Source organism: Nomascus leucogenys, chromosome 23 (genome assembly GCF_006542625.1).
Source record: "Nomascus leucogenys isolate Asia chromosome 23, Asia_NLE_v1, whole genome shotgun sequence".
In the NCBI taxonomy this organism is placed as follows: domain Eukaryota; kingdom Metazoa; phylum Chordata; class Mammalia; order Primates; family Hylobatidae; genus Nomascus; species Nomascus leucogenys.
Genome location: NC_044403.1, coordinates 30833949 through 30857193, shown reverse-complemented (window position 1 = coordinate 30857193; position 23245 = coordinate 30833949). Strand labels below are relative to the sequence as shown.

Below are 23245 nucleotides of genomic sequence, written 5' to 3'. Positions count from 1 at the left end.
GGGTGATGAGATGTACTCAGCAGATAGCAGAGGGTAGTATGTGGGTGTTAAACAGAAAGTGGCCACCTCTTCCAGGGGTTCCTGGGATATCTGTGACCCCTGAGATAGGTTTTGGTCTCCTAAGGTGATTGGGCCACAGTAAGTCACGGGCAGGAGGGACGCGGTGAGTGGGGCTCTTCTCTCCTGGCCTCCGCCACTGTTCTCTGCCATCTCACTTTGGTTCGCATCCCATAAGCTCCGGGTATGGGCTGAATTGTGTCCCCCAAAAGATATGTTGAAGTCCTGACCTGTGAATGTGACCTTCTTTGGAAATAGGGTCTTGGCAGAAGTAATCAAATTAAGATGAGATCATTAGGATTGGCCCTGATCCCATATGAGTGGTGTCCTTATAAGAAGAGATGATGGAGGCAGTGAGAGGCAGCTGAGGGGAGAAGGCCACGGGATCAGGGAGCAGAGACTGATGTGTTGCAGCTGCAAGATGAGGAGCACCTGAGGCTCCTAGACCTGGAAGACGTGAGTGAGGATTCCCCTGGAGGCTTTGCGGGGAGCACGGCCTTTCCAACACCTGACTTGGGACTTCCAACCTCCCGAACCGTGAAAGAATACATGTCTGCTGTTTTAGGATACCATGTTTACGGTACTTTGTGCTGGGAGCCTTAGCAAATGAATACAGGCTTCCCTCCTCTTTCCGGCCTCCTTTCTCATCACCTTTGCAGTCACCTGGCAGGGAAATTTCAGCTTTGAGCTTTGTTTAAAAAACATACTGCCTTGATGGACCTCCCAGTCCAGCAAGGCCTCCCGGAACCTAGCAGTGCGGTTGGCAGGCCTCAGGCTCTGCTGGTTTGACAACTGACCCACAGATCCTGCATGCCCCAGGAGCCAGGGACACACACGCCCCTCTCCACCTGGCAGCATTGTTCTGAGAGGTTGCTCTGGATCCTGGGAGCAGGGAGGCTGTCACACTGGCTCTGGTTGGGGTTGGCCCTGCCCAGTGTCCCATGAGAGCCCATTATTTTCTGCTTAACTGTCCCTCAGCCCCTGGTACCGACCCACCTTCTTCCACAGACGTGTTCCCCAGAAGGATGTATTCTCCGTGGCCCCGGGACAGCACCACCCCCAAACTGTGGGGAGAGAAGAGAAGGCACTCATTCAGCAGCAGCAGATGGCGGCCTGTCTCCCGGGCCTCGTCCTTGCCCTCACCAACAGTAGGTATATGGGCTTTTTGTACCCATGATGAGTGGTGTGCTCCTCAGGCCCCCTTCTTTGCCTCTGGCCTCACAGCCATCCCCTCCAGAACAGAGGCAGTGCTTCCAATTTCCCAGCAGCCTTCCTTCCTAAGCAGGACCCTGGCCATTCTGTAGACCAAGAGCCCTCTCAGCTCCCATTTTCATCAAGGGACATCCTGAACCTCACAGGCATCCCCTGAAATGTAGAACAGTCTCTCTGTTTCACAGGGGGTCCCACAAATAGGAGCTCCTTTTCCCACCTGGTGAGTCCTGCTGTGCCTTCCTCTCCTTGGCTGAACATTGGTTTTAAGCCTTGGCTGAATATCTGACTTTCTTGGGGAACTTTAGAAGATGCAAGTGTATGGGCTCTACCCCCAGAAATTCTGATTAAATTGGTCTGGCCAGCCTGGGCAACACAGCAAGACCCCAACTATAAATTTTTTTTTTTAAATCAAAAAATTAGTGGGGTGTGGTGGCACACTCCTCTACTGTCCCAGGTACTCGGGAGGCTGAGGTGGGAGGATTGCTTGAGCCCGGGAGGCGGAGGCTGTAGTAAGCTGTTTGTGCCACGGCACTTCAGCCTGGGAGACAGAGTGAGATCCTGTCTCAAAAAAAAATTGGTTTTGGATGAAGCCTGGGCAGTAGCAACTTCACATAATTCCTCAGGTATTCCAGTGAGCAGTCAGGGCTGGGAACCAAGGCTTTATGGAGAAATCAGGTAATTCAGAGGTAACGGCCGCTTGTTTCCTAATCTGCCTAATACCTAGAGCCAAATACTTCTACAGTTGCATGGAAACTGAGATCTTCCAATTTGATCCTCTCACTGCTTTAGGATCTTAACTGGATGATATCACTTAATCTTCACAACATCACCAAGAAGCAGCTGTTATTGTTACCCCCATTTTACAGATCGAAATCTAAGGCACAGAGAAGTTAAGTGAAACTCAAAGCCTGTTAACAGAGTTGTAGGAGGCAGAGGTGACGCATCAGTAAAGCAGGGAGTGCTGGACCTCAGAGCCTCTTCTCAGAGACAGGGCTAACTGCCTTCGGGGAAATGGCCTGTTAAGGCAGCTTGGCTGATGGACACTGATGAACAGTGAAATAACAACAGCACCTGAAGGGGCTTGCCTGGGGCTCACAGGAGCATAGCACAGACCATACACTTGACCAAGTTTACACAGCCTGTAAATGGTAGAGCCGGGGTTCACGTCCAGGCAGTTTGGCTCTGGAACCTGCATTCTAGGCTACACTGGCAAAGCAGGTCTAGACCTCAAGTTTCCTGAATGCTGACCTGGGTCTTTTGCTATTACCACAAAATTGCCAACTAAATATGAGTTGCTGGTATTCATGTTCAACCCTCACCCCCTGCAAATAAAGCCCGTGTCCCTCACCTGAAAGGGGTGTCGCTGATGTCCGTGAAGAAGTAGTCATTCGTCAGGAAAAGAACTCGCTTCTGAAAGAGTAGATAAGGAAAGAGTGTTCACGCAGAGAAGAGTGGCCCCCAGCCCCCACCTCCTCCCAGTGCTCTTGGGGTCTTCATCATCACTGTACAGTCCCCCCACCTTCTTGTCTCCTCCCTGACCACCCGCTATGCACCTCATCCTAGTGACACCCATAGGCAGATCCTCTCAAGGTGCAGCAAACTGCAGCCCTTTGGGGCATGGCCTGGATTTCAGGATCAAGGTCTGGACCTGCACTGCCCATCACAATAGTCCCTAAGCAGCATTGAGCACTTGAAATGTGTGGCCAAGGAACTGAATTTTCAGATTTTAGTTGACATAAATTTAAACTTAGTTAGCAAATGTGGCTAGTGGCTATATTGGGCAGTGCTGATGTGATCTGTGACTCTACGGTTCCCAGAGGGTTGAGGTTGGGGCTGTCAGTGTGTGCTAAGAACTTCTGGAGCCCATGTATACATACACAATCCACTTAAACCTCCCTGCCCTCAAAGACGCCCAGGGAGAAGGGGTGCACCATTCTCCCTCCACTGTCATCCATGCCCGGGCCATGGGACCCTTTCACCACTTCCTTTTCCTTTCAGAGCTGCCATCTTTTAGCCTTGGTGGACTTTGTATAAACTAGGGCATCATGTAGTACAAAAGTGGCTAAGGGCACGGCTGGGCTTAGATGAACCAGGATTGAAGCCCAGCTCAGCCACTTTCGACTTGTGTGCCCTCGAGCAAGTTACTTCACTTAGTGTTCTCATCTGTAAATCAGGATTGTCCATGGCCTCTCTTCCACGAGGCTGCCGTGAGGGTGCATTCGGGGTGCTGAGGTTCTGTGGATTGTCCTGTCCATCACACAATTTCATGTCATTGGGAAAAGCCACATTTTGGAGTTGGCCCAGGACTTGTTACTTCTTTCTGACTTTCCTTCTTTGATTTTGGAAATTGGAGTGAGGTGTCAGAAGCGACACAGAGAGAGGGGACGGCAACAAAAGCCTTGCTTTCTCTAGGAAACTGGCTTTATGCCAAATCAGAAAGCACCATTCACAAAACTGGACCCATCCCCTGGCCGTGCCCTCCGGCTCCTCTGCCCAGTCAGACCCTCTCTGTAGCTTCTCTCTATTGCAGCGGTCATGGGATGTCCTGGAAGATGTCTTGGGGGAGTAGGGTGCCCTGTGCTCCAAGGAGCAGCTGGCTTGAGTGTCAGAACTGGAGATCATCTTTTTATTTTTACCCCTTTTGTTTTTTTTTGAGACGGAGTCTCCCTCTTGTCGCCCAGGCTGGAGTGCAATGGCGTGATCTTGACTCACTGCAACCTCCGCCTCCTAGGTTCAAGCAATTCTCCTGCCTCAGCCTCCAGAGTAGCTGGGATTACAGGCATGCGCCACCACACCCAGCTAATTTTTGTATTATTAGTAGAGACGGGGTTTCACCATGTTGGCCAGGCTGGTCTCAAACTCCTGACCTCAGGTGATCCGCCTGCCTCGGCCTCCCAAAGTGCTGGGATTACAGGCGTGAGCCACCGTGCTCGGCCTATCTTTTTTTTTAATTGAAGAAAAGGGTGGAATGCACAGATCTTACATGTATTACCTAATTAGCTTCGATACATGTATCCAGCCATGTGATTACCACCCTGTCAAGACACAGAACAGCCTCTCCAGTCTCTCTGCCTACCCCTTCTGGTCCATCCCATCCCACTCCTTCACAGGCAAACTCTGTTCTGGATTCTGTCACCATAGATTGGTTTTTCCTGTTCTTATAGTATGACACACACAAAAATTGTGTCTGGTTTCTTTTGTTCAAAATAGTGTTTTCAGCGTCTGTCTATATTGCTGTGTGTCCAGTAGTTTGTTCCTTTCTGCTGCTGAGTAGTATCCCAGTGTGTGGACACAGCCCAGTATGCTTCTACACTCACTGATTGATGGATATTTTGGTATATTTCGGTTGTTCCTCCTTTGGGGCTACAATGAATAAAGCTACCATAAATATCCTGGGACATATGTTTGCGTTTCTCTTGGTAAAAACCTAGGAATGGAATTTGGATCACATGGTAAATGTATGTTTACCTTTATAAGAAAACTGCCAATTTCCCAAGGGTGTTTTGCCATTTTATACTCCTATTAGCAATGTCTGAGAGTTCCAATTTCTCCACATCACTGCCAATATTTGGTGTTATTAGTCTTTTAAATTTTAGCCACTATAGAGAAGGTGAACTGGATCTTACAGTTTTTTTCTTTTTTTTTTTTTTTGACAGTCTCACTCTGTCGCCAGGCTGTCTCACTGCAGCCTCAGCCTCCCCGGTTCAAGCAATTCTCATGCCTTAGCCCTTGAGTAGCTGGCACCACAGGCACACACCACCATGCCTAACTAATTTTTGTATTTTTAGTAGAGATGGGGTTTAGTTATGTTGGCCAGGCTGGTCTTGAACTCCTGGCCTCAAGTGATCTGCCCACCTCGGCTTCCCAAAGTGTTGGGATTAGAGGCATGAGCCGCCGTGCCCGGCTACATCTTGTAGTTTTGATTTGCATTTCACTGATGACTAATAATGTTGAGCATGTTTGCACAGCTTCCTTTATGAAGTGTCTGCTCAGTATTCTGAGCATTTTTTATTGGGCTTTAGTCTTTTTGTTATTGCTTTGTAGGAGTTCTTTATGTATTTTGGATACAAGTCTGTCTGCTTTTTCATTTTCTTACTGGTGCCTTTTGAGGAGCAGAACTTTTATTTTCAATGAAGTCTAGTTTATCCAATTTTACTTCATGTTTAGTGCTTTCTGTGTTTTTGTCTAGGAAATCTTTGCATATCCTCAGGTTGAGAAGATTTCCCCTATTTTTTCTTGTAAAAGCTTTACAGTTTTAGCTTTTACATTGAGGGTTATGATTCATCAGATTAGTTTTTGTACGTGGTGTGAGCTATGGCTCAATGTTTCCCCTCCTCCATACATTTATTCAGTTGTTCTAGGACCATCTGTTGAAAAGACTGCCTTGCTCCAATGCCACTCCAAGGTGTCTTGATTGAAAAATCAATTGATAATATATGTGTGGGCTATTTCTGGGTTCTCTATTCAGGTCATTGACCCATTTGTCTATTCTTTGGTCAGTACCACCCAGCTTGGTTATTGTAGCTTTACAGTAAGTTTTGAAATCAGATACTGTGAATTGTCCAAATTTGTTCTTCTATTTCAAGATAATTTTGCCTATACTAGGTCCTCTGCATTTTCACATAAATTTTAGAACCAGCTTGTCTGTTTCTAGAAGTCTGTTCAAATTTTGATCGGATTGTGTTTAATCTATAGATCAATTTGGGAAGAATGAATGTGTTAACAATACTGATCTTAACCCATAAACAGAATTATATCTTTCTATATTTACTTTTTTCTTTGATATTCTTTCAGCAATGTTTTGTAGTTTTCAGTGAAGAGGTCATATATATGTTTGTTAAATTTATTCCTAAGTATTTTATGTTATTTGATGCTATTGTCATTGGAGCTTTAAAATATTTCATTTTCTTTTTTTTTCTTGCTTTTTTGAAGAAAGAGACTTTTCATTAGCATTGTTACAGGCAATGCATTCTGTGAGCTGGTCCTGTGTACAACCCTCCCAAGCCACAGCAGACACATGAGTACAGAGTATCTATCTAATATTGTACACAGCGCAGAAACAGGATCACCCTGAATGTCAACAGAAGACTGAAAATCACTTTACAAAAAAAAAAAAAAAAACACTCATTTTCATATCTTAAAAAGTGCCAGCCCTTGAGCGGCAGAGTTTCGGAAATGCGGGAGGACATGCCACCAGGTGCCTTCGCTGGAACGAGGCCGCCAGCCGCGTGTGGCCGGGCCCATCCTGTCCAAAGATAAATGTTTGCAGTTCTTCAGCTCATCTTTAAAAGGCGGCCAGGCCCGTTTGTCTTTGGAGTTCTTCTGTCTTAGGATTTTCCCTGTCTACTGTTTGTAATTTCATGAGCACGGCAGCCTAACAGTGAGCCGACCTTCAGGCTCCTAAGTGTGAAGGCCGGAGACGTTCCCTTTGAGTGCAGCAAAGAATGAGGAAACCAACCCTGGACATTCTAAAATCGAATGACAATGGAGCCAGTGCCAATTTTGAGAAGCACTCCCACCCTCCCTTACAGTTCTATTTTGGTAAATACGAATGTTTAACCAGTTAGCAAAATATTTAACCCAGTTAGCAAAATTAACACCGTCATTTCCATAGTTACTGTGCTGTGTATGGCAAATGCTGCAAGATGAACATCACATTTGATGAAGCGCATTTGAGAAACGTTTGCCAGAAAGTGTGCCTTCGCCTCAGGACCCCGAGCCCAGGGAGATGAACAGGGACCCCTGCAGCTCTGTGCCTGCTGCCGTGCGGGTGACTCCTCTTCCTGCCGACAAGGTGGGCGATGAGAACGAGGAGGACCAGTCCCACCAGGGCGCCGCCGACGGCGATGGGGATCAGCGTGTTATTCTCGTCCAGCAGACGCTCCTCCGCAGATCCGAACTGGTTGCCTTCCACCTTGAAAGCCTGGCCCCACCCTGGGAATATGTTGATTGAAAACGGCTTCGTGCTGCGGGCACACGCTCCGCTCCGGCTGTAGGAGTTGCCGATGGCTGCCTGCAATGCTCGCAGGGAGTCGTTGGCAGCTTTAAAAGTGGGGTCTCCGGCGTCAGGAAGAGTCGTATTCAACTGCATTCCTCGTAGGAAAATCCGGCTAGAACCTGCATTCATCCCAAACTGGAAGCCCAGGACCGTGCTGCCCTCGCTGCGCCGCTCCCGGGTCTCCAGGTGGGCGCCGCGCTCCCGCTGGCTGAGGTCTTGCCCAGGTTGATGTTGAACAGTCTTGGCACCGTCCTGTGGTCCCTCCTCTCTGGGTGAGGTTCAGTCGCAGTCCCGCGCTGGCCGGCAGGCAGGTCCCGTGGGTGCCGCTCACGCTGTACCTGCCCACGGAGGGGAGAAGGGGCTCTCGGCGCCGTGGCGGGGAAGGCCCGTCTTGCTCACGGCGCGTCTCTCCATTGCTGAAGCTGCTGTTGGAAATCTAGGCCTGGATGGGGTACCGCGGAGCCTGACGGTCTCGCTGTTCATGCGGACCTGGGTGCCTTGATAGCTGGTAGAGATTCCCACAGTCTTGATTTCCTTGGAGCTTGCACTGAGGAAAAGGTGTGTGTCTGACAAGTTGTAAACAAAACTCATGAGCTGGACGCTGTCACCTGTTACATTTCTTGTGAAATGGAAGGTCATGTCTGTCTTCCTCCAAAACCAATCACGAGCCTGGGGTCGGAAGTGTTCTCTTTACCACAAGAGCCACTGCCAAGCACTTCTGCATTGGATGGCAGGTCAAAGGTCACGTTCTTAGAGCCACTCTTAGAGTCATAGTTCATCGAGAAGGCGGCGGAGATGCTGGCCATTATGCAGGCTGTCCTGTTGCCCTTTTTCACCGCATCCACTGCGGAGCACCATGCACGAGGCCCAGCAGCAGCAGCACCAGGGGCAGCTGGGGGCTCCACCCGAGGCAGCCCCGGCAGCAGGCGGCAAGTGGAGCCGGGGTGTGGGGAGCCGGGGGCGGGGAGGCAGTTGTGGGGCACTGGCCCAAAGGATGGTGGCGTTCCTGGACCAAAAATATTCCATTTTCTGTTTGCTGCTATATATGCAAATAAAATTAATTTTTATAAAATTGTGTTCTGTGAACTTGCTAAACTTACCTATTAGTTCTAGTGTTTGTTTTGTAGATTCTTGGGATGTTCTATGGAAACAATAATTTTGCCCATGAACGAAGGCAGTTTACTTCTTCCTTGTCTTTGTGCATTTTATTTTGTTTTCTTGCCTTACTGCAGTGGCTTGGACCTACAGTGCAAGGCTGAATATAAGTGGTGAGAAGTCCTCCTTGCCTTGTTCTCAATTTTAGGGTGAGAGTGTTCAATATTTTACCATCAAAAGTTAGCTGCAGGTTTTTCATAGATGCCTTTCATCAGAAGAAAGAAGTTTCTTTCTGTTCTTAAATTTCGTCAAATGCTCTTTTAGCATCTACTGAGATTACCCTCTATCTTTTCTTTTTTATTCTGTTAATGTAATAAATTGCACTGACTGATTAATTTTTTCAATGTCAAATTAACTTTAAATTTTTGAGATAACTCTGCTACGTGCTATTGTTGCCATATAATTTACACTTACATATATTACAAACCCCACAATGCAACATCTAAACTTTTGCTTTAAATAGTCAGTTGACTTTTTTAGAAATTAAGAGAAAAAATAAGATATAGTCTTTTATTAACCCACGTTATTTATCATTTCCAGTATGGTTGATTCTCTCCTGTAGACCTGCAGTTGATGTCACTTTATTTCAGCGTAAAGAATTTTCTGAAGCATTTTTGCTGCTGGTCTTGATAGTAATGAAATCTCTGTTTCCTTTTATCTGAAAATGTCTTTTTTTTTTTTTTTTTTTTTTTGGAGACATAGTCTCACTCTGTTGCCCAAGCTGGAGTGCAGTGGCATGATGACAGCTCACTGCAGCCTTAACCTCCTGGACTCAAGTGATTCTCCCACCTCAGTCTCCTGAGTAGCTGGGACTACAAGTGCATGCCACCACACCTGGCTAATTTTTTTTTTTTTGTATTTTTTTGTAGAGATGGGGTCTCCCTATGTTGTCCAGGCTGGTCACGAACTCCTGGGCTCAAGTGATCCTCCTGCCTTGGCCTCCCAAAGCGCTGGAAGCGCTCACACCCAAAGGTGTGAGCTACTGCCCTGGCCTGAAAATGTCCTTATTGAAGACATGATCCTTATTTTTGAACTGTATTTTCTCTTTCTACAGAAGTTTGAGTTGACAGTTTTTTCTTCTCTCAGTACTTTAACGATGTTACTTTGTTGGTTCTTATATACAGCAGTCTTATTGTTTCCCTTTATGTAATGCATCTTTTTTCCTTTAGCTTTTTTGAAGATTTTCTCTTACCTTTGAATTTTAGTAGCTGGACTATGAAGTACCCAGGTGTGGTTCTCTTTGTCTTTTTATCCTGCTTGGGGTTTGCTGAGATTCTTGGATCTGTAGATTGCTGGTTTATATCAAATTCAGGACATTTTTGACAATCAGTTTTTCAAATATGCTTTTTTCTGCTTGAGTTTTTCTCCTTTCCTTCTAGGGCTCCAAGAACATGTAATTAGACCACTTGATACCATCTCACAGGTGGCTGAAGTTCTGTTTCTTTCTCTGTCTTTTTCCCCATTATCCCCCTGTTTTTTTAAATTGGATAATTTCTACTGATCCATCTTTAACTTCACTGTCCCTTTATTCTACAACCTGCTGGTAAGCCCATCCAGTAAAGCTTTCATTTCAGATATGGTACTTTTTGGTTTTAAAGTTTTCATTTGGAAGCATAAGAAACAAAAGCTAAAATAGAAAGTGACTAGAAACCTTCTGCATAGCAAACAATCAATAAAATGAAATGGCAACCTATGGATTGGGAGAAAATATTTGCACATTTTAGAAGGGGCATAAAAATCTTATAAAATGTATGGTTTGCAAATATTTTATAATATCCAAGATATATAAGGAACCTACACAACTCAACAGCAAAAAATAAAATAAAATAAAAATAACACCCCACACATCCAAATAATCCGATTTAAATATGGACCTGAATAGACCTTTCTCAAAAGGAGACATAAAATGGCCAACAGGTATATGAAAAGCTGCTTAACATCATTGATCATCAGAGAAATGCAAACCCAAACCACAATGAGATGCCACCTCATACCTCTTAGGATGGCTTTTACCAAAAAGACAAGAAATAAGTGTAGACAAGGGTGTGAAGAAATGGGAACCTTTGTATACTGTTGGTGGGAATGTAGGTTGGTGCAACCACTGTGGAAAACAATATGGAGGCCCCTAAAAGAAATGAAAAGTAGAACTGCCATGTGACCCAGGAGTCCCACTTCCAGGCATATACCCAAGGGAAAGGACATCACCACCTCATACAGATATCTGCACTTCCATGTTCATTGCACCATTGATAGCCAAGATATTGAAACAACTGAAGTATCTGTTGATGGATGCATAAAGAAATTGTGGTGCATATAAATACAAAGGAATATTATTCAGCCTTAACAAAGAAGGAGATTCTGCCATTTGCTACAACATGGATGAACCCAGAGGACATTATGCTAAGTGAAATCAGCCAGACACAGAAAAAAATGCTGCGTGATCTCACTTATATGTGGAATCTAAAATAAAAATGGAATACATAGAAACAGAGAAAAATGGTGGTTACTAGCGGCAGGGGAAGGCACAGTGGGAGGCAGGGAATGAGAAAATGTTGGTCAAAGGGTACCAAGTTGTGGTTATCTAGGATGATTAAGGCTAGAGCTCTAACGTACAACATAAGGACTAGAGTTCATTGTATTGTATTGTATTGTATACTGGAAACTGGCCAAGAGCATAGAGTTTAGGTGAACTTGCCACACATACGCTAAAGCAAAGGTAACTATATGAGATGATGGGTATGCTACTTTGCTTGACTGTAGTCATCTCTTCACTTCACTTTGTATATCAAGGTAAGTACAGTTGGCCCTCCATATCCACAGGTTCCACATCCCTGGATTCGATCAATTGTGGATCAAAAAGTATTCCAGAAAAAAGGATAGTTGCATCTGTACAGAATATGTACAGACTTTTTCTTGTCATTATCCCTTAAACAATACAGTGTAGCTATCTACATAGCATTTACACTGTATTAGGTTTTATAAGTAATCTGGAGATGATTAAATGTATTAGGGAAGACTGTGTAGATTACACATAAATCTACACCATTTAATAGAAGGGCCTGGGGCATCCATGGATTTTGGTATCTTTGGGGTGTCCTGGTCCAATCCCCATGGATGCTGAGGGACGACTGCGTATCACGTTGTGCACCTTAAATATATACAATCGAAAAGCAGGTCTAAAGCAAGACAAAAATTCCTGTTTGGTTTTTATAATGATTTTGTACCGTGTCAAATTAGTTAAGCTGGAACTACACTTCCAGACTCAATGCCCAGTGTAGTTTCAAGTCAGGGTTGGCCAAAGAGAAATGTGTGTGAGATTTGCAGACGGAAGTGCAGCGGTAGCCGTTTTGCACATTGAAGTCTGCACAGAATACTAGGCTCTGCCACTCTTTGCTGTAACCTACTGCCGTGCTTTCTTGGCATGGGCCACAGCCAGATTCAAAGCCACCCGCTGCTGCTGGCTCTCCTCCTTCAGTTTCCCTGAGATCTAACCTGGTGAGGATGCAGCCCCTTGTGGAGGGCACTGGCTCCGTCTGCAGGTCATCTGCCATCCTTATGGATAGAGTTGGTGAGTGACAGATGTGGGTTTCAGTTTGTTTTCACGGATTCCTGTTTTTCCTCGAGTTCCAGTTCGTTCTTGCTTTCTTCCACATCTCATCCAGCTTTCCTTCCCAACTGCTGGTCCTGCTGACCTACAATGACTTCGAGCTCACCATTGGATGCAGACACCAGCTCTCTATAGATTTCATCACCAGCTCCCACAATTCCGTAAGGTCTAATCCCTACAATAAAATCCTACGTTCGTATCACTCATAGGGGCTCTGTTCTTTGACCAAGTCCTAACCATTTCTCCGCTGAGATTCTCCATCTATTCCCTCATTATGAACATCTTTTCCTTTACACAGTTACGATGTCTGCACTAATGTCATTCTAATTCTAACAGCTGGGTCATAACAATTTTTATTATATACTGGATATTTGAGGGGTAGGCTGTAGATACTCTTGCCTTCCTTTGAAGAGTGTTTTTATATGAAGCAGTAGTTAAATGATGGGCTGATAAGAACTGAGCATGTAGAGGCTTCAATTCACATTTTGTTTGGGTGGGTCTGTCTCAGCTTTGTCTTTAGGCCTAGGGTGAATCTCTTGGCCTTGGGACAGTCTTTACTCCTAAGGTATAGTTCTTCTGTGCTTTCAAAGGAAATCCTAAGGTGTTTACCAAGCCCCTCCACCTGTGTGACCCACACTCCAAACTGTCCCTACTACACGTGCAAGAGCTGAGATCCCGTGTTGAGATCCTGCTCTGGAATCCTGCTTTCGGCTTTCCAGTGTTGCATTCCACTGGGGCACTTCGAGGCTCCCCTGTGTTTGCAGGGCTCAGGAGTCAGCCAGGAATTTGAGGGGAGTTTGTAAACAGATTTGGGGTCTAGCCTCCCTGTGGCTCGCTGCTTCTGGGCTAGCCCTCCTCATTTCCAGACACTCTGGAAATGCAAATTCTGTTCTCTGACACTTCACGGTGACAACTGCAGCCTTCTGCTTGAATTCTAGCTGTTGCGCTCCAGACAGACTGGGGGGTGCCCTTTGGGAAAAAGAGCCATCGAAACGCGTATCGCACCCAATGCAGTTCTCTGGATTCAAGAGTTGTTGCTGCCTACTTTTGGTCACTTTCAAGTGCCTTTCCATTTTTGTTTTTTGTATTTTGTTCAGAGTTTATAATTGTTATCTGCTGAAGGGTGAGTCTAGTCAAGCTACACCTTACTCAAATGAACTTTGAGGTCACCTTTTAAGGCTGAAGTAAAAAGAAGAGAGAAGGGGTGTAGGGGGTTGGGAGGGGGTCTGTGAATTCTGTTAACAGAAAGAGAGCGAGAGGTCTGGAAGATGAGGCTGGGAGTAAAGAGGTATCAGAGCAATCTTCTCCTTTAATAGACTGACTCCTTCTGCTGGACAAAAATGTGAGGGGGAGAGAGAGAAAGAGAGTGTAAGAGCACGTCATAGAGTACTCTAGCCCTGTGTTCCTGAAATCCAGGGTGCAGGGATTCAAGGGCACTGGAGGAACACGAGGAGAAGCTGCTCTGCATGCCAGCCGCTGGTGTGTGTGTATACATGTGTGTTGCTGGTGTGTGTGTATGCACATGTTGCTGGTGTGTGTATGTGTGTGCTGCTGCTGCATGCATATGTATACATGTGTGTTGCTGGTGTGTGTACACGTGTGCTGCTGGTGGGTGCATGTGTACACGTGTGTTGCTGGTGTGTGTACACGTGTGTGCTGCTGGTATGTGTGTGTACACATGTGCTGCTGGTGTGTGTACACGTGTGCCACTGGTGTGTGTGTACACCTGTATGTTGCTGGTGTGTGTGTACATGTGTGCTGCTAGTGTGTGCATATGTACGTGTGTTGCTGATGTGTGTGTGTACGTGTGCCACTGATGTGTGCGTGTGTACACGTGTGCTGGTGTGTGTGTACATGTGTGTTGCTGGTGTATGTGTGTACACATGTATGCTGCTGGTGTGTGCATGTGTACACGTGTTACTGGTGTGTGTACACGTGTGTGCTGCTGGTAGGTGTGTACGCATGTGCTGCTGGTGTGTGTGTACACGTGTGTGCAACTGGCATGTGTGTACAATACACGTGTGCCACTGGTGTGTGTATGTACATGTGTGCTGCTGGTGTGTGTGCATATTCACGCATGGACTCCAGTCAGTGCAGTTAATTTGGAAGAACCCAGAGGCTAGGAAGGAACATTCTGCCCCTTCTCTCCTCCATTGCTAATTATTGTTTGAAATGATCAAAAACGAGAATGACAGAACGCGTCCTAGGTTAGACTCCAGGACACTTTGCTCTTCTGCTTGCTTCTTTTAAACTTGTGTCCGAGGATGTCTGGCCAGCATGCTGCTGATGGGTTAGAAATTGTAGCACCTGTTACTGGTCTGCAATTTGGGACAAAACCCCTGCCATCAAAGTGGCAAATGGGAGGCCCGCCAGCCAAAGCTGGGCTTCTTACGAGTTTAACATCCTAGATGTTGGCCCAGGTTGTGTTTTTAACATTTTTGGAATTAGTTGCACGTGTTTTAAACATAGATCTTAGCCGTCTCCTGAAGGTGGTGTGTGTTCTCTTCAGTTTGCCACAGTTCCCAGAACCCCCTGCACAGAGGCCTGTCTGCTTCTCTTATTCGTATTTATTAACGAATACAAGTTTGGCCCCACAGGTTTCTGGGTTTGTGAGTCCTGCCCTAAATCATGCTGTTGATCTGTGGAAAATAAGGATACCTGTAAAATCCCCTGGAGAAAACAACACAGCAGGCGGTCCCGTGCCGGGAGGATGGCTCGAACAGTAACAGATATTCCCACAAGGCTTTTAGAAAGCTTTCCTCAGCCTAGACCTAGACCTGGAGATGGTTTCCACTGAGAAACAAGCTCGTAAGTTGAGACACACCACTGAGCTGAGAGGCAGGGCTGGGACAGATCAGCAGGCAGGCCGACCATGGGGCAGTTGGATGGCTCTGTAAGAGCTTTGTGGAGAAGACAGAAGATGCAGCCACTTTGGGGATGAGTGGCAGCCTAAGACATCAGAGCAGTGAGAGCCAGACACTGCCTCGGTGGCCCCACACCAGCAAAATGCCCTGCACAGGGTGGAGGCTGCCAGGCTCCCGGGGTCAGGGTGAAGAGATGGAGGATGAAGGAGGGCTGAGTGGTGATAGAACGGGGTAGAGGGAGAGGAGAAGGCGATGAGTGTTCAAGGTGGAATAGAAATGCTATGCTAAAGCAAATTCTGGGAAACCTTTAAGGCTAGAGAGTTGAGAATCCAGGGCCAGTCCTACAGAAAAGGCCTTCTACAGCAGTGGTTACGAATGGGAGATCTCGGAGCAGTTACCCGTGGGCTTCGCAGTTGATCATCTGGGTTACTCTGGGCAAGTTTTTAGTCTCTCTGAATATCCTCATCTGTCAAATGGGGATAGGATAGGCCCACCCTCAGGTTGTGAGCGTTCAATGAGTGAATACTTGAAAGCGCCCAGCCCAGTTTCTTATAAATGTTAGTTGCCATCATTATTATTAGCTGTACTAATAGTAGCAAGACATGAACCCCTAAGTGCTATGGAACGTCCATTATGGTCATGATTGTCGTCATCCTCATTGAACGTTCTTTATATTGCAGCACCCATATATCAGGAAGCCTTTGTGAAACTGCAAATATATAACCCAGATGGTTTATTAGTAGCAATGAACAAACTTTGAAAGGATGAGCAGAGGTTTCAGAAGTTCAGCCTGCTGCATCTGGTTAGGACTCTGCCTCAGTGGCTTTGAGAAGCATAAAAGCAGCACCAGATTCCTGGGCACTGGGGGAAAGGGTAGAAGAGAACCACACCCACTGCGTGTGTCAGTCTGTATTAGATACAGTATAGCCACATTCAGATCTACCTTTAAGCTGTCGTGTGCCATAAGCATACTAAATTCTTCATTGTCAGTTCAGTGCTGTGGCCGTGCCGGGCTATGTGAGAGCTCATCTGGGCACATGAGCAGGAATCTGGTTGGGATAAAGGTGTGTGCCTGTGGAAGAAGCCTCTATTCTTTTGGATCAGGAGAAGGAACAGCTGCCACTGGTGGTCTGACCTCACTATAGTGCCCAGTCTGCCTGAAGGAGGCCTTTCTCAGCCCAGAGCTTACAAAAATCCAGGCAGATGCCACCAAAATCAGACACTGGTCCCAGTGAAAATCAGTCTGGCCTAAAAGGGATGCTTCCTTGTCTCTCCCTGTGCTTTCTTGTTTGGCTTTCATGGAGGTCTGTGTTGTGGAAGAACTTGGGTCTAATTGCTGCAGGCAGATGCCTGTGCTCTTTCAGCTGAGGCAGATGGGCAGGGGAGGAGGAGGTGGGGGTGGCTGTGAGGGAGGAGGTGACATTTGTAAATATGTCAAGGGACAATGCAGAATCAGTAGACACATTGGAACCTTTTAAGTGAGAAGATGAAATGATCTTTTATAAATGATGCACAAGGCTGTAAAGATAGTAATGGGATTAGTGAGGGTATTGATTCCTAACTATCTGGAAATGACAGTGGATGAAAATCAGCTGTAGGGAATAGTGACTATTTCAATCTCTTCCCGTATAACATTTCACAAGAGCTGCTTACCATTTACCAAATCAGCTGTCACTTTTCCCTTTTTCATTATAAACAACAAAAGGGCCAGTAGTAGGCAGCATAAGGAGGAAAGAAGAGCTGTAAATGCCTTGGCCAGCCTTCTGCCCAGATTAGCGGTCTCCCAAAAGCCAAGTGTTGCATGAGCAATCCTGTCATTCCCTGGCTAGGTGTTTCTCCAGGACCAATGCACCCTGGGTATACTCCCTAACGGACCCTCTAGGTTCAGCAAGCACTCAACTCTTCAGCTATAATTAGGCTAAGTCCAGGTCCCTCGTCACTACTCTAAACCCAATTAATGAAGACACCTTCCTAGGCCACGCCCTGGCTGTTTCTAGCTCCTTACCCCTTTATCCATCGGAACCTTCACATCCATCGAGAGAGTACCTGTTTCCCTATTGATCATGGCTGTTCTCAGCTTCAGGAGGAAAGACAATGGCATTAGTTCCTTGGCTCACAGGGGAGGGTGAAAGTATGGCATTCTTCAGACCAGATTAGAGGTGATCCCCAGAAACACTTTTGGTTCTTCCCTTTTTCCTCTGAGACAGATACCAGGAGCGAAGATGGACCTTCCTCTAAGCTCCATCTAGCTAATAATTCCAGGCATTCACCAAGATCCCACTCCCATGTGGACTGATGCATTGGGGTACAGAGTGCCAAGTTGCTGGGACATAATTTCCTCTAGGACGAGATATTGCAATCAAAAGCCAGGCTAAAACATCACTAAAACTCAAACTCTGCAGCTTATACACATGATCTCATCCGGCCTCAGTAGTCCTTGTGATTGAAGAAGATATTGTTATATTTTTATAGTTGTTAAAAGAATTGCTCGTTTTAGGCATTGCTTGTGGTTTGAGCTTGGAAAGGCTCTGGGACGAACCTGTTCTGCCTGACAGGAACAGAGTGACCTCAAAGCTCCCAGCCACAAAGCTGACCCATTTAGTTGGATGTAGAGCTAAACTAGCTTCCTTTGCCCCTGTTTTCCCCACTCACGGATTCAGCCTGGTCTTCCCACTCCACTTCGGAGAGATCCACACTGTTGTAGTTAGGTTTGGGTTTTAGTTTCTTCCCCTCTCTGTACTGGAGTGGGCAGGTTAGGAAGAAAAACATGTGGTCAGTATACGTCCTGCTCAAGTTTATCTCTTCTACAAAGCCTTTCAGGTATATTCATAAAAGCAAGGGATTCCTTAGACATCAATCAATTCAGTAATTACTTAAGGTTATCTGGGCAAACTTCCACCTGATACAGAGCTCCCCTTACTGACATCTATGACAGATGGTCTCATGGCCTCTGAGTGAATCTTCCCCATGGCAGGGAGCTCCCTGTCTCGTGGGTCAGCTTGTTGGAGCTTTGGACAGCCCTGATGGTTAGAAAGTTCCTCCTCACACAAAGCTGAAATCCATCTCCCTGTTACTTCCACCACTGATCTTCCTTCTTTCCCCTGGAGCTGCATAGAACGTGTTCCACCTGACAGCCCCTGGGATTCCCAAAGATACTTGTCACGCCTAAGACTTCACTGCTCCAACTGAGTTTGCCCGGTGTGCAGGTGCCTCGGCTCCCTCTGAATATGCTGTACTTTGTCTTCAATGTCACTCTCAAAATGGAGTTCCCAGGACAAAAGCCAACCTTCTAAACGGGGTCCGACCAGTGTGGTGTGGGCTGTGATCTGTGGACTAAGGCATCAGGGGGCCCTGACTGCTGCCTGCGGTTCTGCTGTCTTCCTGGCCAGCCACACTGACCTGGCAGTTCAGGCGGAGATTTCAGACAGTTCAGTCCCCTTGGTCTTCCTCATGGGATACACTGTCAGGTCCCTCTTCACGATCGTATACTTGGGCATTGGGTATTTCACAGAGCTCTCCAGGCATCCCTAATACAGTTCATCTTGCTAGTTGCAGCCCATTGTTTTAGAAGGCTGCTTTCTGAATACTAATTTTCTCGTTTAATGTGTTAGCCATACCTTCCAGACTTTATGGCATCTGCCTTCTGCATTTTCATCTTAGGGATAAAATATTTGAATGGGATGGAGACAAGGACAGATCAGTGCTTAATAAAGACCTCCCTTCAACTTGACATACAGCCATTAATCAACATGCTGAGTGTTATTATTTTCTGGCCCTGACTTCTCTCTCTCTGAAGCCAAGACAGATGTCATCAAGTTATCTATGATTAGGTCTGCAGCACTTCCCGGGTTTAGTTTATTAACCCCAATCAGAAAAGGAAAGAGGATAGTTTGTCATTGAGGTAAATTAAGGATTAATTAGCATGGCTGCTTTGAGCCAAATGAGGCCCCCAGCAGATGCCTGGACAGCTCCGGTCCCCTATTACTGTGTATCTTGCTTCCGCCAGTTTTTTGTTTGTTCACTTTTTTCGGGGAAGTGTCGTGCTGATTTCTTGCCTGTTCAGGGGATCTGTAGGGTCCCCTTTCCCCTCTTTCCCTCCTTTCCCATGCCTGGATCATGCTTCTTGGTCTTATTAATGACCATACTCATCAAACAGCCCTGTCCTGCCATCTTTTACATGGGATTTGTTTCCTTTGGGTGGGGCCCAACATTCCATTGCCATTTCCTAAATCCTGACAAAGCCTGAAGATCATCGGTAGCTCCTCATTTTAAAACCGCAACTCTACTCCATGAAGTACTCCTACATGGGGCACTGACACAGAAAGATTTCAGTCCAATGGCATGGCTCTTTTAGTTTATTACTGGGCATATCCTCATTATCTTTTCTTTTTCAAACATAACTATTGTTTTCCTGATAGTGCTTTCCTCAGATAACTCATTACATTGGCTTTACTATATCTTTTGTTGTGTAATAGTGTCCTGGGTGGTATGATTCCCTAATTGTTTCCTTTGTGTAAGTCTAGTTTTCCTAATTAGAGCACAAGCCTCTGTTTATAGCATTCTTCGCTGCATCATGAGGTCAGGCACGAGGAGGTCCACACTGTGAATCAACTGGTTGAAGCCTTGTATTCATGTAGAGCACACAGATGGGACAGGCAGTTTATGATCATACCCCTCAATTCCACAAGTCAGCTCCAGAATCAGCATATTATTTCACTAGTGAGTCATTTTGCTGGCACTGGGGCTGTCCCCCGCAGAACCCCTTGGTACAAGGGAGTGACACGTTATGGGTTCAGATGCTTGCCCAGCAGAGCCTGATTTGGAAGACAGTGTGAACAGAGTGGCTTCCAGTGTGCCCTGATCTCTCTCTATTCAGAACCCCTAGAGTTTGCCTTAAATAGTTAATCATTGCCTTGCAGATATTCAGTATCTATTTGAACCAAGTGGAATGAATGGAGTGTGGCTTAGACTGACCTCTCCAAATGACACCTGGGCAGATGAGGCCCTAAGTTCTCCAGAAGGTGCTCTGCTGTCTGTCCTCTGTTGCCATCTGTTATTCACCACAAGACTGGTAGAGGGCAAAGGGCTACAATTCTCCTAGGACTTTAGGTCCCTCTGTCCCAACAATCACACTGAGAGCTGTGGTCATTATTGCTGCATAGTGCCCAAGTGCATGACTAGCTCCTGGAGGCAGAGCTTTCAGATAAGACAATGCAACTTTCTTCCTCAGCCATCAGATGCTCAGTTGAACTCATGTGAAAATACCCCAGCCTCTGCGTCAGAGTAGAGAGGGCTGGGAGAGCCAGGAGCACTCAGGAATGCATCCTAAGCTGTGCTGCTCAGGAGAGGGCTCCCCTGCCATTTCCATGGTTAGCTCCTTGTTCACCCAACTTCGTAGGCCCCCAGAGTTCCGAGAGACTCCAAGCAGATGTGAATAATGGCCCTGCGGGCCCTTTAGCCTCAAAACTGCACACTTCATTACGTGCTCTCTGGCCCACTCATCAGTCATTTCACATGTTTTTGCCTTGTCTCTTCTGATAGAATCTAAACAACTTGAAAACAGGGACCATGACTCGAATACGTTTTTTTTTCTCATATTACCCACTGGGTTCCTAAATGGAGCCCAACGTGTGTTTGTTGTTTTAATCGTTTTTGTGAATTACCCCCAAATCCCATACAGTGAGGATCCCAAGGCAAAGAAGATCTGTACCTACCAGGGGCCGGAGGTCGGGATGGGAGAGGATGTAGCCGTTGTTGGTGTTCAGAAAGGCGTATCCATGTACTCCAAGCTGCCAGAGTCCAGGGTGGAGTCGCATTAGGCCTGCTGTTTGTGCTGGGCATCTGGAGTTGGGCAGGGGTTTGGGGGCCACAGGACGGTCAAAGATGGCAGCTCACAGGAGTGAGTCTTTTCAATAGGAACATAACTGAGCCAGTGTCATGCTCCCATCCATGGATTGAGGATTCCTTTCCAAACCGGGCTGTTTATAGCAACCATCATCATACACATTATTACCTGACTTCTTTACCACCACATGTTCTGGGTGCTTTGATGATGTAATCTCACTCACCCTCACAGCAGGACTGTGTGGCATGGAGGAGCAGACTGAGACACTGAGACACTGGACAGCGAAAGGACTTACTGAAGGCCACAGAGCAAGTCATAGTTCATGGTGGGAAAGGGACCCAGGAGCACCAGTTGCTGCTCCCATGCTCAGCACCTGCACTTCTTGGGCGGTGATGGAGGGGCCCCATCCCAGTTCTGGGCTTGGCTTGCCTGGAGAGAGGCTCGCATCACGGGGGAGGGAGTTTGCTCCTGGAGAAACTGTGATCCCCACAGGGAACAGACCCAGGCTCACCTTGTACCGGGGCGCCAGCTTCATCAGCTCTCTCAGGGCCACATCTGAGCCTACCACCCCCAGGAGAATGCCATGGGATCGCTGGAAGGAAAGACACAAGGGGTGGGGGAGACACAGCTTCCCTGTGTACAAGGTTAGACTGGACCCTAGGCCTGTCCAGAGCCTGGAAGAGGAAGCCACTTAGGCTTTAAGTGGTTCTTCCTCTGCAATTAGATTCTAGGCTGGGAATAAAAATCTAGACTCTTATCAGACGAGGTCCCAGGAGCAAAATCAGCTGCTAGGAAGATTAATACCCAGTATTAATATTTAAGTTGTAATATTTAAATGGAATCCAAAGTTAAATGAAATATTAATCTTCACGGCAGAGGCTGAAGTTATCGGGATCTTAGGGACCATAACTCACAGGGGCTCTGAAGCATACGGAGCCTGTAATGAAACATTTCCTGACCTGATGGAGGATGGAAGGCTCAAGAAATCCCCTCACCAGAGGCCTTTACAGACAAGTTAGAGTCTGCACAACCTGGCAGATTAAACATGGCTTTGCAGGAAGGCTGACGGGCAACCCTCCAGCCTTATATCCCCAAGGCAGGGGTCCCAACTGCAGAGCAGCGAAACTACTCCCAGCCAGCCAGCAGCGTCACTGGGGAAGCCGTGGAAAAGCACAGCCCACCAGCCTACCTCCAACCAGGAGAGTCTGGGGTAGCTACTCTGGGACAGGCTTGGAAATCTGCATTCAAACCCTCCCAAGGTGGCTCAGAGGCACAGCCAAGTCAAGAATCACTGGTCTAAAGATGCCACTGCGGCCCCAGGTTCTAATCCCTGCTACAACCTCTCCAGGAGCAGCCACTCACCGTTTCATTCTTCTTGCTGAAGACTGGCATGGCCACAGTGGTGAGCAGCGTCGGGCTCTGAGCCTGTGAGCTGAGGAGCTGTCAGGGAGGGGACAACAGGGGTCAGAAGGTGCGGCCTAGGGCCACCGGTTTGCTGCACTCAGAGCACCCAGTGTGGAGAACCCACAGTCACTATGTCAATTATCCAGCGTCACCTTCCCACAGGAAGGAGGAAATCCCAAATGAGGGTTCCCTTCTCTGCAAAAGGAGAGTTGGCAGGAATGCTGTGGGCCAGAGGTGGACTGGAGGGGAGGACCAGGCTGATGTCACTAAGCAGGGTCCTGAGCCGCATGACCCAGCCCCAAGCACATTCACTAAGCTCTCTCGTCTCAGCGAGGCCCAGGCCTAGTGTTAAGCGCAAACCCAGCAAACAGGCCCATTTGCGCCTGCCTAGAAACAGAGAGGCTTTGCACAGCACGAGCTTTCCAGAAACCTCTGATATGGACTTAAGGTTGCTACAGGTGAGAGGGAGGCCATTGACCCAGAGCTACCCAGAAACACAAGCACACCCCGAGGAACCGCAGCGCAAAGGCAGGCCGTGGTGCAGCTGTAGTGGGCTTCGGGGCCATTCCTAGCACACAGGTCAGACCCACACGGTCTCCACTCACAACACCAGAGCCAGAACCCTTGCCACCTCTAGACGGCTGTCCGCCCTGACTGGCTGGGCTCGCTGTGCCAGCTCCTCCGGCTGCTTGAAAGGGGCTCTGCATGTGTGCCCCACTTTATAACAAAAGTAGGCTTCTGACAAGCATGTGGGAAGAGAGGTATCATAAGTCTGACGTTGGATGAGATCAACTAAAGGAGACTGCTGAGTCATGGAAGCCCACAGTTGACTTTCTTGGAGAAGGAAGCACATTTTGGCCACCACGTCTCTTTCTCTCGCCTCATCTGAGTTTTCATTTTAGAGTTAGAGGTAAGGCTTTCTGAGAGTGAACCACGATGACATCTGTTTTCTGAGCTTGGACACATCTCTATGGGCCACATGAGGGCTTTCCAGTCTCCTTCCTGAGTCAGGAATGCATGAAGCCAGCTCGTCCCTGGCTCCCAGGAAGCAGCTCCCAGGCTCTTGGAGGCCTCTGTGGCCTGCTCTCCCTAGGACATGTCTC

At 47.1% G+C, this 23245-nt stretch overlaps 1 protein-coding gene and 1 pseudogene across 1 annotated transcript in view; both read right to left on the bottom strand.

Annotated features, from left to right (window-relative positions):
• Positions 1-23245, bottom strand: part of CACNA2D4 (calcium voltage-gated channel auxiliary subunit alpha2delta 4) — a 131325-nt gene that overhangs the window by 64624 nt on the left and 43456 nt on the right. The window contains exons 14-20 of the mRNA XM_030804400.1: positions 22101-22178; positions 21250-21330; positions 20608-20682; positions 17546-17632; positions 16899-16970; positions 2618-2679; positions 1054-1121 (exon numbers count right to left, since the gene is read on the bottom strand). Of these exons, the coding sequence (XP_030660260.1) occupies positions 1054-1121; positions 2618-2679; positions 16899-16970; positions 17546-17632; positions 20608-20682; positions 21250-21330; positions 22101-22178 (523 nt within the window). The remainder of the gene's footprint in view (positions 1-1053; positions 1122-2617; positions 2680-16898; positions 16971-17545; positions 17633-20607; positions 20683-21249; positions 21331-22100; positions 22179-23245) is intronic.
• On the bottom strand, positions 6884-13497 carry LOC105739166 (annotated as a pseudogene).